The sequence below is a fragment of the Grampus griseus genome (assembly GCF_964374135.1).
Source record: "Grampus griseus genome assembly, chromosome: 3".
Lineage (NCBI taxonomy): Eukaryota > Metazoa > Chordata > Mammalia > Artiodactyla > Delphinidae > Grampus > Grampus griseus.
This window is the reverse complement of record NC_139019.1, coordinates 111,487,911-111,503,634: the sequence shown is the minus strand read 5'-3', so window position 1 is coordinate 111,503,634 and position 15,724 is coordinate 111,487,911. Positions and strand designations below refer to the sequence as shown.

The window sequence follows — 15,724 nt, the reverse complement described above, 5'->3', positions numbered from 1 at the left end:
CAAGGAACTGGATGACGCCATGCAAAAATTGATATAGCTGGAACAGATTTTTTAAATCACTTACTCAAATTTCTTGATTTTAAGGGAGAATACTGAGACATGGGAAACAAATTTAATCCCAGATCACTAATCTTCTTGGAATCTAAACTGGAACCAGAACCCAGGCATCTGATACCCAGGCCAGAGCTCTTTCCAAGATACTTCATTTCTAACTCCCTTTTTTTAAAAAATAGTTTTATTTTCTTTTTTAATATTCATTTATTTAGTGGCTGCCCCAGGTCTTTAGTTGCAGCATGCAGGATCTTCAGTTGCAGCATGCATGCAGGATCTAGTTCCCTGACCAGGGATCGAACCCCAGCCCCCCACACTGAGAGTGCAGAATCTTAAACATTGGACCACCAGGGAAGTACCTCTAACTCCCTTTTAAGAGAACATATTCATGTGACAATTCTAACTGGCTTTTTGTGCCCACAGCATATTTACAGTAAGTTCACAGCATTTCTATGTCCTTGAAGAAACTACTTTTATCTATTAGCAGAGGTGAAAGAAGTAATTATAGTCTACTATGTCTCCAATACATCACTTATTTAGCAAACTGCCCTGGCTTCCAAAGCAGATTTTGATTCTAACTAACCTACTTCTGAATCTCATAACCCTCTTGCTGTTTTTACACCAACTGTGTGTACACACATCCGTTTATACAGCTAAAAAGACTAAAAATCTATAGCCAAAGATGTCACCTCTCAACGACCATCCTTTGTTGTTGTTTTCTTTTTTGGCTGCACCTCACAACATGAGGAACCTCCCAGACCAGGGACGGAACCCACGCCCCCTGCAGTGGAAGCACAGAGTCTTAACCACTGGACCACCAGGGAGATCCTCAACAACCATCCTTGTCAATCTAGTTTGTTTTTATTTTTATTTTTTAGCGGTACGCGGGCCTCTCACTGTTGTGGCCTCTCCCTTTGCGGAGCAAAGGCTCCAGACGCGCAGGCTCAGCGGCCATAGCTCACGGGCCCAGCCGCTCTGCGGCATGTGGGATCTTCCCGGACCGGGGCACAAACCCATGTCCCCTGCATCGGCAGGCGGACTCTCAACCACTGCGCCACCAGGGAAGCCCTGTCAATCTAGTTTTAACTCATAAACATTTCAAATCCCTGAAATTTCTAAGTAAAAAAAATTCCTCTTAATTATTCCAAACACTAATAAACCTGCATTTCCATTTGACATTATTCAACATGCTTAAGCAAATACTCATGTCTTCTCTTTGAAATAAATTTGATAATGACCTACAATTACTAAAACTTGCATGTGTAAAGTGACAAAATGGAAGAAATAAAATGTGCAATTGAAAACCCCTAGTGTCTTCCCAGGGATTGGGGAGAGTGTGACAAATTCAAGAATACTATCCAATCCTCTGCATATTAGATTTGTATGGAATTAGGAAAAATGTGTGCTTGTAATCTTACCCTAAGTCAAACGAATAGACAAATTGTTATACTTACTCTCCATCACTGTGGTTCAAAATAAAAAAACTTTGTGAGTAATTAAAAAAAAAGTCTATATCACAAGAATTAATCAAACAGACGATACAAAAAAACTAGTGAAATATAATACCAAGTGATAAAAAACTTATGCTTTATACTCTTTTAAGTCAAACCTTCCAAATATGACAGTGTTACTACATTAGTTAAGAGTATTTATGCTATTGGGTTGAATACTTCAGTCAATTCTTCAAATTCGATTTTTATATCTAATCATTCTATGCCTATTGCTTAAAAAACATACTTCTGAAAATCTAAAACTCAAAAGTAAAAATTTCCAATTCTGAGTTTGGTAATAAAATTTTTCATAAATTAAAATTAATAAAGATTTCATAAATACCTTTTAATTTCACATGTATGAATCTTAATCATTTCCTCCATTAAATATTTATGCTGGAATAAAAATTAAGATACTGGGGCTTCCCTGGTGGCGGAGTGGTTGAGAGTCCACCTGCCGATGCAGGGGACACGGGTTCGTGCCCTGGTCCGGAAGGATCCCACATGCCGCGGAGCGGCTGGGCCCGTGAGCCATGGCCTCTGGACCTGCACGTCTGGAGCCTGTGCTCCGTGACGGGAGAGGCCACGGGGTGAGAGGCCTGCATACCGCAAAAAAAAAAAAAATTAAGATACTGACTCAACGAGAAAAGATAAAATTGGCTACCTTATTCAGCCATTATAAATTAAAATGTGCAAACTTAACACTAGACAATTCAATTTCTTTCATTTTATTTTTAAGATGGCTCCATTTCTCAGGACAGAACAATACAAATACAAGATTCAGTCCTTGGGACTGGCTGAGACGACATTCATCTGCTCTCCTTAAAGCACTAGCTCAGCTCTCAAAGAGGAATTACAAATCTGAGAAGTTAGGGAAAGGTGTAGACTAGGAATTCTAATTAAACAAGAAAAATCGATTACTGACATTGGTACTCTAATCTTCACATCAGTATTAATACAAACTCAACCCTTTCCAGTCAGGGAACCTGCCATTCCATTCCTAATCAAGTGGTTTTAAAACCTCAAAAAGTAAAAGAATTTCATAAAGGTGTAAACCAATATGTTTCCTTTAGAGTCACTGCAATATAGAAAAGAAATTTTTTTTGTAAGCTTCTCTTTCTGAGTTCTGCAGGCTTCATGGTACTTCAGAGCCCAAATAATCAAGCAGTTCATGACAAAAGATAAAAGTGAAAAAGTAGACACAGAGATCTGTGAAAACTTCGCCCATTTTGCTATAAGTATCCATTGATCGATTTATCACTTCAGCAGGAATTCCGGATAACAGAAGCGCAGCTGTTAGCACTGTTGTCTTTATCTTCTTTTCACCCTGCATAGAGAAAGACTTCAATAAATCTTACAGCTTTCAGAAGACTACTTAAGCTCTATAAAAACATCAGTGCTGCTATTTTTGCCTAACTGATTTCAAAACTGTTAATAAAGTTTCAAAATATCAATCAATAATATATGAAGAAACATTTACTGAGCATATAATATGTAAAGCAGCAAACTGCTAGGCAATAGGGAAAAGACACCATTCTTGCTATCAAAAGTTTTTTAAAAAAGTCTTATCTTGGAGGCAAGATATAAATAATAATTTAAGATACATACAAAAGCTCAAGACAAAAACAGGAAAAGCATTACCAGACAGGACATAAATAATTGCTAAATGAATGACATGGATGACGTGTGCCACAGTGGCTCAAAGGAGACAGAAATTACTCCAGGGTTTTTACGTATAAGTAAAGCACAGGGAAGGATTTCAGAAGGAAGTGGAATTAAAAACAGGCCTTTAAGAATGAGCAAGATTAAGATGAGCAAAAGTGAGAAGATAAATCTTATTATAAGGTTAAGTCTCATGACAACAAAAGTCAGAAGAGTAATAGGTGTACTGGAGGACAGTGAATAATTTGTAACAGAATCAAAGGAACATTCTGTAGAGTCAGCCCTAATTGCCATCCAAACGAATTCACATTTGTTTACATATGCAGCAGAATATCACTGAACATTTATTTCCTAATATAATTTTCTAGTCTCATTCTTTAAGAGATTCAAGGCTGAATTTTCATTTAATTTATTGATTTGGTATCACCAAATCCAATCACATGGTTCAAAACATTTTAAATATAAAAAGCTATAGTTACCCAAGAGAAATCAAAGCCTATGTCCACAAAAAAACCCACTCAGGAAAGTTCTTTGTTGCTTTAGACATATTAACCAAAAATTGGAAACAACCAAGACGTCCAGCAATAGGTAATTAGACAAATTAATGGATACACTCACTCAACTGGAGCATTACTCAGGAAAAAAAAAAAAAAAAGAGAGAGAGAAAGAGAATGAACTACTTATGCACTCAACAATATGGATGAATATCAAAAATATGATGCTGAATGAAAGAAGCCTTGCACAAAGAAGTACAAACAGGAATGATCCCATTTAAAATAAGTACTAAAACAACCAAAACTAATCTACAGTGGGAAAAAGAAAATCAGACCTTCATGGTGCAGGGGTTGGGACTGCCTGGAAAAGGACATGATGGAACTTCCTGACAGTAATGTTCTAAATCTTAAAGGATTTGGGTTTCACGGGTTGTCAAAACTCATTAAATGGTATAATAAAGACTTGAGCATTTCACCGTATGAAAATTTTACCTCAAAATAACGAAAAATAACCATAAAGAAACACTAAATTGTGTGTGTATATATATATATATATATATATATATATATATATATATATATATAAATATAAAAACTGAAATGTACGTGTAGGGGTAAAATATACTGATGTCTTCATCTACAACATACTTTGAAATGCATCAAGAAAAAAGATGTATTAAAAAAAGATGTATTGAAAATGGAAAGAAAATTGGGTGAATATATGATAAATATAATGAAATGTTCACTACAGAATCTAGGTGGTAAGCATAAACGGGTGTTCACTGCACAATTCTTTCAACTTTTCTGTTGAAACCTGTTAACAACAAAATATTTTGTTGAAGGAAAATTATACAGTAATCTCCCTTCCTTTTCTCTCCCCATTTACCTAGTAACCGACACACACTCTATCACAAATAACCACCGTTAAAAATTTCATGTAATATTCTTCCAGAGTTTCTTTACACATATACAAGCAAAATGAAATACATAGGATTTTCCTCCTTTTTACAAGAAAAAGGAGTATACTATAGATGTTATTCTGTATTTTTATATCTTAATATTTCTTGGCGAGCTTAACATTATCAGTACATGGAGACCTTTATCATTCTGAATGGATAGGCCATAATTTTTTTTAACTAGTCACTTATCAGTAGACATTTAGGTTGTTTCCAAACTTTTGCTATTGCAAAACTAAAATCAGTGTTTCAAGGGTAAATTTCTAAACAAATGCTTTAATTAAAATTACATTTTTGGAGGGGATCAATGAATATACATCTATATCATAAAAAAAGTTTTAATTAAAAAATAAAATTACAGGGCTTCCCTGGTGGCACAGTGGTTAAGAATCCACCTGCCAGTGCAGGGGACACAGGTTAGAGCCCTGGTCCAGGAAGATCCCACATGCCGCGGGGCAACTAAGCCCGTGCGCCACAACTACTGAGCCTGCGCTCTAGAGCCCACGAGCCACAGTTACTGAGCCTGCATGCCACAACTACTGAAGCCCGTGCACCTAGAGCTGGTGCTCCGCAACAAGAGAAGCCATCGCAGTGAGAGGCCCGCGAACTGCAACGAAGAGTAGCCCCCACCCGCCACAACTAAAGAAAGCCCGCACACAGTAAAGACCCAAAGCAGCCAGAACTAAAATAAATAAATAGATAAATTTATTTTAAAAATAAAATAATAAATAAATAAAATTACATACCTTTCTTTACTCTTTTACTTTGTGGATTTGACTATTTGACCCCTCAAAAATATGTTTCAAACCCATTAAACACACACATGAGGTCTATCAGTGCATTACAAATGACTAAGCAAACAATAAAGTAGCCATTTTTAAGCAAAAATCTCACACAAAAACTCAGTTACACAAGTAAGGTTATCTTCTCTAATGGCAAGGCAAGTTCCTTAAAACTGTATAGCATAATTGGAGTCAAGCTGACCAGATAAACACTGATACTCCCCATGATTCTGCTCTGTAAGTATGGCCAAATATTTCTTACAAATATCAGACCCTTGGCATTAAAGATAAAGCGCACTGTCATTAAGTGTTCAGTAAGGAGCACAGTAAGATAACTGAACCCATTTTAAAAATAACTTCCTTTGTTAAAAACAAAATGTGTTACTAAACTTACTAAGTAACTAAGTTGAACACTTTCTTAGACAAGTACTATTCAAACTCTGTCATGAGGGTTTTCCCCTATTCCATGGTGGACCAACATTTTTGTAAAATATGATAAAAATGTTATGGCAATGTCATATTGCTATACAAGTTTCTAATTACTCACTTTCTGAACTGAACTTATTACAAACAGAAACAAATAGTTTGAAGATCTGCACTTGTGAGCCAATCACTCTTTGAATAGCACTGATTCAGACCATAAGTATAAATAATTTTAAGTTCTTAAAATCATCTAGTTGTTAATCAATCTAAATATATCACCATAATTCAGAAAAAAATTTAATTTACCTTAGGAAAATATTTGTATAGTCCCATGTATGCAAGTTGTAAAGTAAGAAATGGAGCAAATATGGACTGTGAAGACAGAAGATAAAGTTACATATTTCCAACATAATCATTCAAATCACAATAAATCAAACTAACAGCAGTTATAAAATTCCAAGCAAAAAAACTGTAATAAAATATTTAATTTTAGTGGCTGAAAGGATTCTTGTTTCTGCAAAAGAGTGACAAAAATAAAGAGATTTGATTTCCTTAACATAAAACATGTTTCTCAAGTCACATTCTATCAACATCCTCCAAAATTCCCTCTCTCTTAAAAAGTTATCTTTTAAATAATTTAAAAGGTAACTTCTCAGCGGTGATTGATGTATAATCATCATGCAGTAACATCTCTCTCATCTAGAGGTAATTAACTGACAGTTTGAAAGCATACCTAAAAGGCTCAATACTCAAAAGAGATACCATACATACCTCACTCACACTTCAGGGCAAGGAATGAATTCATCTCTGGCCCTCAAATGACGAGGTGTTTTTATTATAGATAAAATGGCTTGGTTATCTCACTTCTCACACAATAAAACAGAAAAGATCAAAATAATACCTAATTTACATTTATTTCTAAAGTTAGAATAGGGAGTGAAGGAGCAAATATTACTAGATGGAAGAATAGTGAGAGCAGTGATTAATAGCTGAAAATCTGACAGCAAAAAAAACACCCAGAAAGCCAAAAAACCTCACACGAAATGAGGTACAAAAATAGGACATAATTTTAAAAGCATGGAAGTACAGAGCCCTTTAGATAATACAAAAAAAGTACCTATACATCTCACTAAACGCTGAAAGCTATGATGCCAATTTATCATAAGGAAAAAAAAAATCGAATCTGTTCAACAGATTCTCTTTAAGAAAAAACTGGCATAAAAATAGACTTTCAGGGACTTCCTTGGTGGCACAGTGGTTAAGAATCCGCCTGCCAACGCAGGGGACACAGGTTCGAGCCTCGGTCCGGGAAGATCCCACATGCCGTGGAGCAACTAAGCCTGTGTGCCACAACTACTGAGCCTGCAAGCCACAAGTACTGAGCCCATGTGCCACAACTATTGAAGCCCATGTGCCTAGAGCCCATGTTCCGTAACAAGAGAAGCCACCGCAACGAGAAGCATGCACACCACAAAAAAGAATAGCCCCCACTTGCTGCAACTAGAGAAAGGCTACGTGCAGCAACGAAGACCCAATGCAGGCAAAAATAAATAAATAATTTTTTTTTTTTAAAGATGGGAATTTCCATTAAAAAAACAGACTTTTAAAAACTTTTTTTCTGGGCTTCCCTGGTGGCACAGTGATTAAGAATCCACCTGCCAATGCAGGGGACACGGGTTCGAGCCCTGGTCCAGGAAGATCCCACATGCCGCAGAGCAACTAAGCCTATGAGCCACAACTACTGAGCCTGCACTCTAGAGCCCGCGAGCCACAACTAGTGAAGTCCACGTGCCTGGAGCCTGTGTTCCGCAGCAAGAGAAGCCACCACAATGAGAAGCCCGTGCACCGCAACAAAGAGTAGCCCCTGATCGCCCTAACTAGAGAAAGCCCACGTGCAGCAACGAAGACCCAACGCAGCCAAAAATAAATAAATAAAATAAATTTTAAAAATAATAATAAAAACTTTTTTTCTTAATAACATAAACCTTAATTATCTGAAAATTTACTTATGTGGCTGGTACTTGGTAGGTATTCTTAAAATGTCTACTGAATGGAAACACCTCAAAGAGCAAGACACTGTTATGCTTTTCTTCTTTCCTGCACATACTATGAAACAAAAGGACCAATAAATCCCAACTTTCACTGAACAGCCATGGCATATGAAGGTACAACAAAAATGGACTGCTCCTATGATAATACTACACTATAAAATGCAGAATGCCTTCTGAACCATAAAAAAATTACATCACATCCAGGACCATAGGAACTGCACTTTAATATTTCAAATTTGAAAAGTGGTAATTAATATCTCTATATATGTAGGTAATTTACCCTTTGGTTTTGGAATCAAAGTGCTTGGGTTTAATCCCTGCTGTCACTTAGTAGTGTGACCCTGGACAAATGATTTCACCTCTCTGAGTCTTCATTCCTTCATCTATAAAACAGATTCAAATGATACCTGGTTCACTAGGGGCAGTACAGGAATAAAGATGCAGACATAGAGAATGGACTTGAGGACATGGGGAGGGGGAAGGGTAAGCTGGGACGAAGTGAGAGAGTGGCATGGACATATATACACTACCAAATGTAAAACAGATAGCTAATGGGAAGCAGCCGCATAGCACAGGGAGATCAGCTCAGTGCTTTGTGACCACCTAGAGGGGTGGGATAGGGAGGGCGGGAGGGAGATGCAAGAGGGAGGGAATATGGGGATATATGTATATGTATAGCTGATTCACTTTGTTATAAAGCAGAAACTAACACACCATTATAAAGCAATTATATTCCAATAAAGATGTTTTAAAAAAATGATACCTGGTTCAAGGATGAGGTTAAATGAATTAATATATGTAAAGCACTTAGAATGTTACTTAGCATGTAGAAAGATTTTAGCAATTATTATCAGGCTCTGTATTTAACCAGAACACCTCATTCTATACCTAAGGCGAATAGCAGTTTACAACACATCTCCAAACATCCACATGAATCTAGTAAATATTAAGTTACTGTTGGCAATGAATCTTACAAAAGCACTCATTATTATAATCAATTTGCATTTTCTACTGTTTCTTACCAAATATTTGCAAACAAAGGCTCTGACTCCAAAGGCAAGAAGAGCACATCCCACCAATCTAAATATTCGAAAAGAGTCAAATTCTTCAGTTGTATTTCCATCCTCTTGGTTGGGTTTTTCACTAATCAACTGTTTCCTTAGCTTCATTGCTTCTTCAAATCTGGAGAGGTACTGTTCTAGGCCATGGCGAGAACCCCTCTGGACAGTGTCTGCTGTCAGGTCTCCTCTGTTGCGCTGCCGGAGCTCAAGGCTTACATCCATACTGCACTCAGGAGGTTTAATGAAAGAGTCCAATTTGTCTCCCAGCTGAGTCCCCTTTACCTCGGCCACACCACTCTGCTGGTCAGTTGTTCCTGTACTGACCGAATCACCCAGCACTACTCGCTTTGAAACTGAAGGAATGGTGAGGGAGTTCAGTTTATCACTGTCCTGCTGCTTTGATTTTGTTTGACTTTCTTCTTCTGAGAAAAGAAATTTAGAAGACTTAAGTATTACATACTAGCAAACATCTTTCTTATTACTATTTAAAAATATGCCACTAGAGCTAGAACTTCACAGCCTCTGAATTTAATACTGATTCTTCATAAGACAAACTAGTTCCTTCCTCTACACACTCAAAATGTCAAAATACCCCAAACTTTGGAGGTAGAAGATAACGCTATTATACAAATTGGGAAAGACAGGGATGGAGATTGTTTTAAATCTGTATTTTTAATATTACATTTCTGAATCCAGAGTCCTGTCAGCACAGGGTGTGGCATATACTACAGCTACAGTTTACGTAATCCTTCTACTGTAATCTGGCAGCCATTAGCAGGTATTTAAGCAGTTTTAAGATGCTGTTCCGGTTTAAAACAAAACAAAGGGGAAAAAAAACCTTTAATGACAGATAAAATAAAAATTTCAAAGCAAAATAACAAAGTAGAAGCTTTAGGAAAGAATAAATATTCTACTATTAATCATTAAAGGGGAAAATGCGTCTTCTAACGATTGTTCTAGAATTTGAAATAGGGCTCTTACCTCTCTTGGCAGTTTTCAGTCGCAAACCTGTAAACTGTCTAAAAGTTCAGAGCTATATATCTAAAGCCCCACAGAGCAGAAGTCACAAGGATCTAAGGAACATGCAATCAGTGACTAAAGGCCAAATATTAAAGGCAACGCTCAATGGAAATTTAGAGAACACTAGCTCATACTGAGTGTTCAGTAAATATTCACATGAAAAAAAATTTTAAGAAACTCATTGTACATGTCATTGGGGGAGAAATGAGGAGCTCTTTTCAGTGTTAAATGCAGTTCCTGACATCACTCACATCAATCTCAGCACACTAGGAGATAAGGCCTCAGATGGGCACGTCCCACTTGTTGGGTTTCTAAAGAACGGTCCCTCCAATTTTTTTCACCTGTTTAAGAAGACCTGTAGATGACAGTGTGGAGAGCACGGAACACAGACACTAGGATTTAACCGTAAGAATCTCTGATCCAAGGAAGAACCAGGCGGCAGTTCAGTAAAGACAAGCTCATGCAGGCCGACAGAGTTACAGCAAAAGGCAAACGAAGGTACAAGCCAGGGAATGCACTGGAAGGGAAAGCATTTGGAAAGGAAATAAAGGCAGGCAATCTTCCCGACGGGCACAATAGACAGAGCAGTCTAGGGATAAAATGTGTGCACTTCAAGAGAGGCGATGGAGTGGGGAAGGAGGAAGGGGGCCGTCTCAGGGTAACTGGGCAAAGGGCACCAGGGCAGAGGGTCTCAGGAGCGAGAGTTTCGCAGCCCGCGGCGGAGGTGGAGACAACCTAAGGGCGGAGCCCCCGGAAAACTGAGGAAAGAGACTAGAAACGTCGTGGGGTTACGAAGTGCGAACTGGGGATATCATCAAAGGGACGGGGCCAGAGGGGGAGATCAGAAAGCAGGGTTTGGTCAAAAAGGTCAGCAGGGTGGAGAAGGGAAAGGAAGAATGATCCCGAAGACTCAAAAGGGATGGGCAGGAGACTGTGGGGAAACGGAGGTTCTCACCGGCGCCGCTCCCCGGCCTGTGAAAGCCCATGATTCGGTTGATGCGCTGTTCCGAGTTCATGAGCAGCTTTCTCCGCCGCAGCTCGGCCCGACGCTGGGAAGCCGACAGGCCTGAGCCCGCCGGGGCCCCCGGCCGGTCCCCGCTGTCGGTAGCGATGGTGACCGGCTCCATCTTCCCCTCCACAATCCGGGAGTGGTGACGGTGACAGCAGCGGGAGCCGCGGCGACGAAGACTCCTGGCCGGGCCTCAGAGCAAGCGTCCCTCTACCTCTGTAGACCCGCCCCCTGCCCTAGCGCTTGGCCGCATATGCAGCCTAAGCACGCGCGCCGCCTTACGGGACCAAGCGCGAGCCTTGCGCCGCCATCTTGAGTGAGGGCATCGCTGGAAGCTTCAGTTCCTCCCGCCTGGGCTGGCCCTCGTTGCTCCTCTCCCCCTACCAGCGGTCCCCTGTGGCGTTCCCTCGGAAGTGAAGAAAACCGGCACCTAGCCTGACGCACGGAAAACGTATGGGAGCGAGGAATAAACTCTTCCTACCTGGTGCCAGGAAGTAAAATGGAGATTGCAGCGGCAGGCACTGGTTTCCAGTGATTTTCTTCGGCCTCGCTTATAGGCTTCGGGAATGCGTAACTCCGAGAGCGACGCTTTAGGGACCCTTGCGGTTGGGATTTGTTATTGGTGCTGATTCCTCATCTTCAGTAGTGCTACTACCAAATACACACCTGGTTCGTTCCAGGCTTTCCTCGTGTCTTTGTTCAAGACTTTCCCAGTGAAGCCTTCCCTTTCCGTTCTATTTAAATTTCCACCTCTTCTCAACACTCCTTATTCTCCTTATGTGCCTTTTCTCAACAGTTATAACCGACTCGAAAGCTGAATGTACTTGTGTTTATTATCTGCTTCTTACTAAAATGTAAGCTCCATGAAGACAAGTAATGTGTTTTGTTCACGGCTGCAACTCCTAGAACAGTGTGAGCGCTTAACAGGGTTGCCTTATCCATTAGGCCATGGTGAGGGCCCACAATAGGGGCCCAAGAAAATGTTTTGTTTTGAATTTTTTTAATGGAAGTATAGTTGATTTACAATATTGTATTAGTTTCAGGTGTACAGCAAAGTGATCTGGTTATACATATTGACATATATATATGTACATGTCTATGTTCTTTTTTACATTATTCTTTTCCATTATAGTTTGTTACAAGATATTGAATATAGTTCCCTGTGCTATACAGTAAACCCTTGCTGTTTATCTATTTTATATATGGAAGTCTGCATCTGTTAACCCCATACTCCCAATTTATCCCTCCCTTGCCCTTTGGTAACCATGAGTTTGTTTTCTTTGTGAGTCTGTTTTCTAAATAAGTTCATTTATTTGAATATTTTTTTTAAATCAGAAGAAAAGTGTAGTAATAATTTTTGTATAATGATGAATCAAGCCTGGATTGTAGTCATTCTCATACTAACACAGTCATAAAATATAATTTTAAATATGCTTTCATAGAGGAAGGAGCCCACAAAAGCAAAATATCCACAGCCCACAAAAGTCATAATGCAGCCCTGGTGCACAGTAATGACTAAGTGAATGAGTAAATGAATGAAGGAATTAAATCCCTTGTCAACCCTTGCTGAGAGGACGCCATGGCCAGTTCGTACCTGAGGCTGCAGGGGGTGAGGCAGCCTAGTGTGTCCCCTGCAATGAAGCCTGCTCAAAGTCAGCAAGTGGGTGAAAACCCTGCTTAGATAGAAGGTAATAAAATACTGTTTTTAACTGTTAGTCATCTGACCCTGTCTCAGACAGAAAAGGATTATGAAAAAAAGTGTAAAAACAAACAGCAACTTATCTTTTGGGTTCAACAACGTAAGGAACTCAGGTATAAACATTGAACATTCCCCCTTGATTGGATGATAGCTAAATCTCAGGGACATGCCCTAGCTAGTAATTTTAAAGCATTAGAAAAGGTTTCCCTGCATATCTGTACAGATCTACATCACTGAGGCCCAGACTGTGCCTTAAAAACTTCTACAGTTGAAATAATTAAGTACTAGTAATAAGTGTGCACAACTTGATGAGGTAAAATCCTGATGAGTCAAGACCAAATACAGTTCCATGGTAGACAAAAGATTTTTTTCACTTGAGATAGCATATAGAAACCAAATGGATATTTTGATAGATGTGTTGATGTATGATGGCTGATGGAGTCAGGTAAGAATTTAAAGTGTCAAGATTTCATATTACATGCTTACTTATTTCTGGGAAACCATTTCCCTATGGGGTTTCCATAGTTATTAAATTTCCTTGTGCTTCTCAGTGGTATATGATTCCTTACAAAATGATGTGCATACTTAATGATTCTTGTCTTAATTTCTGTCTCCCTCACTATAGACTTTACAAGGGCAAGCCCACCTCCATCTCTTTTTCTTGTGTGTGTGTTATTTTTTTGGTCTCCTTTTTATATTCTTTTAAAAATTTTTTAAATTTAAAAAAATTTTTTTTCCATTTTTAAAAATTGACCACTTTGCCCCATGCTTAGCACTGAGAGCTCTAGATTAAATTTACCTGAATAGTTGCAGAAATTTTTCTTTTGTGCCAAATCTTGGCATTTTCAATGAGTTTTATGTATAATTTTTATTTGATCCCAGCATTGTTTAGGTAGGCTAATATTAATACTTTATTGACAAATTGTAGCTACAAACTGACAAATATGTATGAACATATTGAGTCATAAGTAATAAAAGTAGAATTCAAATTCTCGGGTTAAATATAGACAGTAAGTTCATGCTTGGACACCTCTCTACTACATATAACAATCAGTAACAGTTAAGAACATAAAGAGAGGGACTTCCCTCGTGGTCCAGTGGTTAAGAATCCACCTTCCAATGCAGGGGACGCAGGTTCAATCCCTGGTCAGGGAACTAGGATCCCACAAGCCACAGAGCAACTAAGCCCACGCACCACAACAACTGAGCCCACACACCGCAACGAAGATCCCGTGCACCTGCAACTAAGACCCGATGCAGCCAAATAAATAAATATTTTTTTAAAAAACATAAAGGGAAAAAAAAAGATAGCTGGCCTCAAAAACAAGAGAAACATCTCAGCAGATCAAAGTATCAGAAACAGCACAGTGGAGCTAAAGTCAGGTGCCTGTTGGGCTGCAGATCCAGAAGCTGGCAATGGTAGCGTGTAAGAGGACCTGAAAGTGCTCCACGTGAGATAAAGGGATGAACAGGACAAACTCACTGCTTGAGGTCTGCCCTCCCTGAAAAATATTCAAAATATCATTTGCTATTGGACTTCAGCTTAATAAACAGAGAGACAGAAGAGAGGGCAACAACTAGACTTCCCACTGTTGGTGACTGGAATGGTGATATCCCCAAATCACGGCAGGAGCCCTAAAATACCTCCATGAGCCCTAGTTTTGGGAAAAAGCAACTAGAAAACCCATAGACAGGGAGGGGGAAAGCTTGGACTGAGAGAGATGTGCTAAAATGAAAATAACAACCCTCCCAATCAAATAAGCCTAGAAACCCAAATTCTAACAAACATGAAGAAATACAACATTTAAATTCTGCCACCCAAATTAAAAATTGGAATTCACTCCAGAAAGAATGTTATAGAACAATTTTAATACATTATTGAACAAAATAGGCAGAAATTAATCAAAAATAAGGTTAGTTATACAAATATAAAAATCAATAGATGAGATTAAACTCCAACTGGACGTAGTCACAGAGGAATTAGTCACAAGAGGAATTCTGGAGACTTCCCTGGTGGTCCAGTGGGTAAGACTCTGCACTCCCAATGCACTCCCGGGGCCCGGGTTCCATCCCTGGTCAAGGAACTAGATCCCTCACGCATGCCACAACTAAGAAGTCTGCATGCCGCAACAAAGAGCCCGTGTGCCGCAACTAAGACCCGAGCATAAAATAAATAAATATATTTTTTTTAAAAAAAGGAATTCTGAAGGTAAAAAAAGAATAGAGGGAATGACAGAAGCAAATATTTTAAGAGAAAATATATGTCAATTATACCTAAGTTTTAAAAATAAATAAAAATTTTAAACGTAACTGAGAATTTTCCAGAATTGAAGATAGACAAGGATCTCCAGATTAAAGCATGCTCTGAAAAGCAAGCAGGGTAAACAGTAAACTCAGAGTATTAAAAGTATAGAATATTAAGGATAAAAGAAAAATCTTAAAAGCTAACAGATTATCTTCAAATAAACAATTAGACTTACAGTAGGCATCTTATCAGTAACAAAAGGGTCCACAAGACAGTGAAGTAGTATCTTAAACATATTGAGCATTAAAAAATTGAAAACGCTTTCAATCTAGAATTTTATTTTAATTATTTTTTTTTTGCGGTATGTGGGCCTCTCACTGTTGTGGCCTCTCCCGTTGCGGAGCACAGGCTCCGGACGCGCAGGCTCAGTGGCCATGGCTCACGGGCCCAGCCACTCTGCGGCATGTGGGATCTTCCCGGACCGGGGCACGAACCCGTGTCCCCTGAATTGGCAGGCGGACTCTCAACCACTGTGCCACCAGGGAAGCCCCCAATCTAATATTTTAAACCTAGCTGTTCTTGAAGAGTGAGCATCCAGAATTTGGATTGTGACTTCCCAGACACTGACTCAGGTTTAAAGAACCTTCAGCAATAGTTTTCCATTTACTTAATTTGGGTGCAAAACATAGCACTACTCAGTGACTGTCAAGTTATTCATACCAATTTAAATAACTAATCACAGTATGTTAGCTCTTTCAATTAACTTTATTGAATAGCCAAA

The 15,724-nt window shown here is 38.9% G+C and overlaps 1 protein-coding gene across 1 annotated transcript; it reads right to left on the bottom strand.

Annotated features, from left to right (window-relative positions):
* Positions 1–2,253: 2,253 nt before the first annotated feature.
* CAMLG (calcium modulating ligand) lies at positions 2,254–11,217 on the bottom strand. Its single transcript, XM_082652523.1, has 4 exons — positions 10,946–11,217; positions 8,932–9,392; positions 6,165–6,230; positions 2,254–2,868 (listed from the first exon to the last, which is right to left on the bottom strand). The coding sequence occupies exons 1-4, from the start codon at positions 11,115–11,117 to the stop codon at positions 2,677–2,679; spliced, it is 891 nt and encodes a 296-aa protein (XP_082508649.1). The 5' UTR covers positions 11,118–11,217; the 3' UTR covers positions 2,254–2,676.
* Positions 11,218–15,724: the final 4,507 nt, after the last annotated feature.

Bases quoted from the DNA above. Each gene is read 5' to 3' on its own strand.
- CAMLG (XM_082652523.1), bottom strand. From the start codon at position 11,117: ATGGAGCCGGTCACCATCGCTACCGACAGCGGGGACCGGCCGGGGGCC. The intron at 9,393-10,945 runs GTGAGAACCTCC...TTCTTTTCTCAG, and splicing joins CAGGCCGGGGAGCGGCGCCG to AAGAAGAAAGTCAAACAAAA. The intron at 2,869-6,164 runs GTAAATTAAATT...TTCTCTATGCAG, and splicing joins TATACAAATATTTTCCTAAG to GGTGAAAAGAAGATAAAGAC.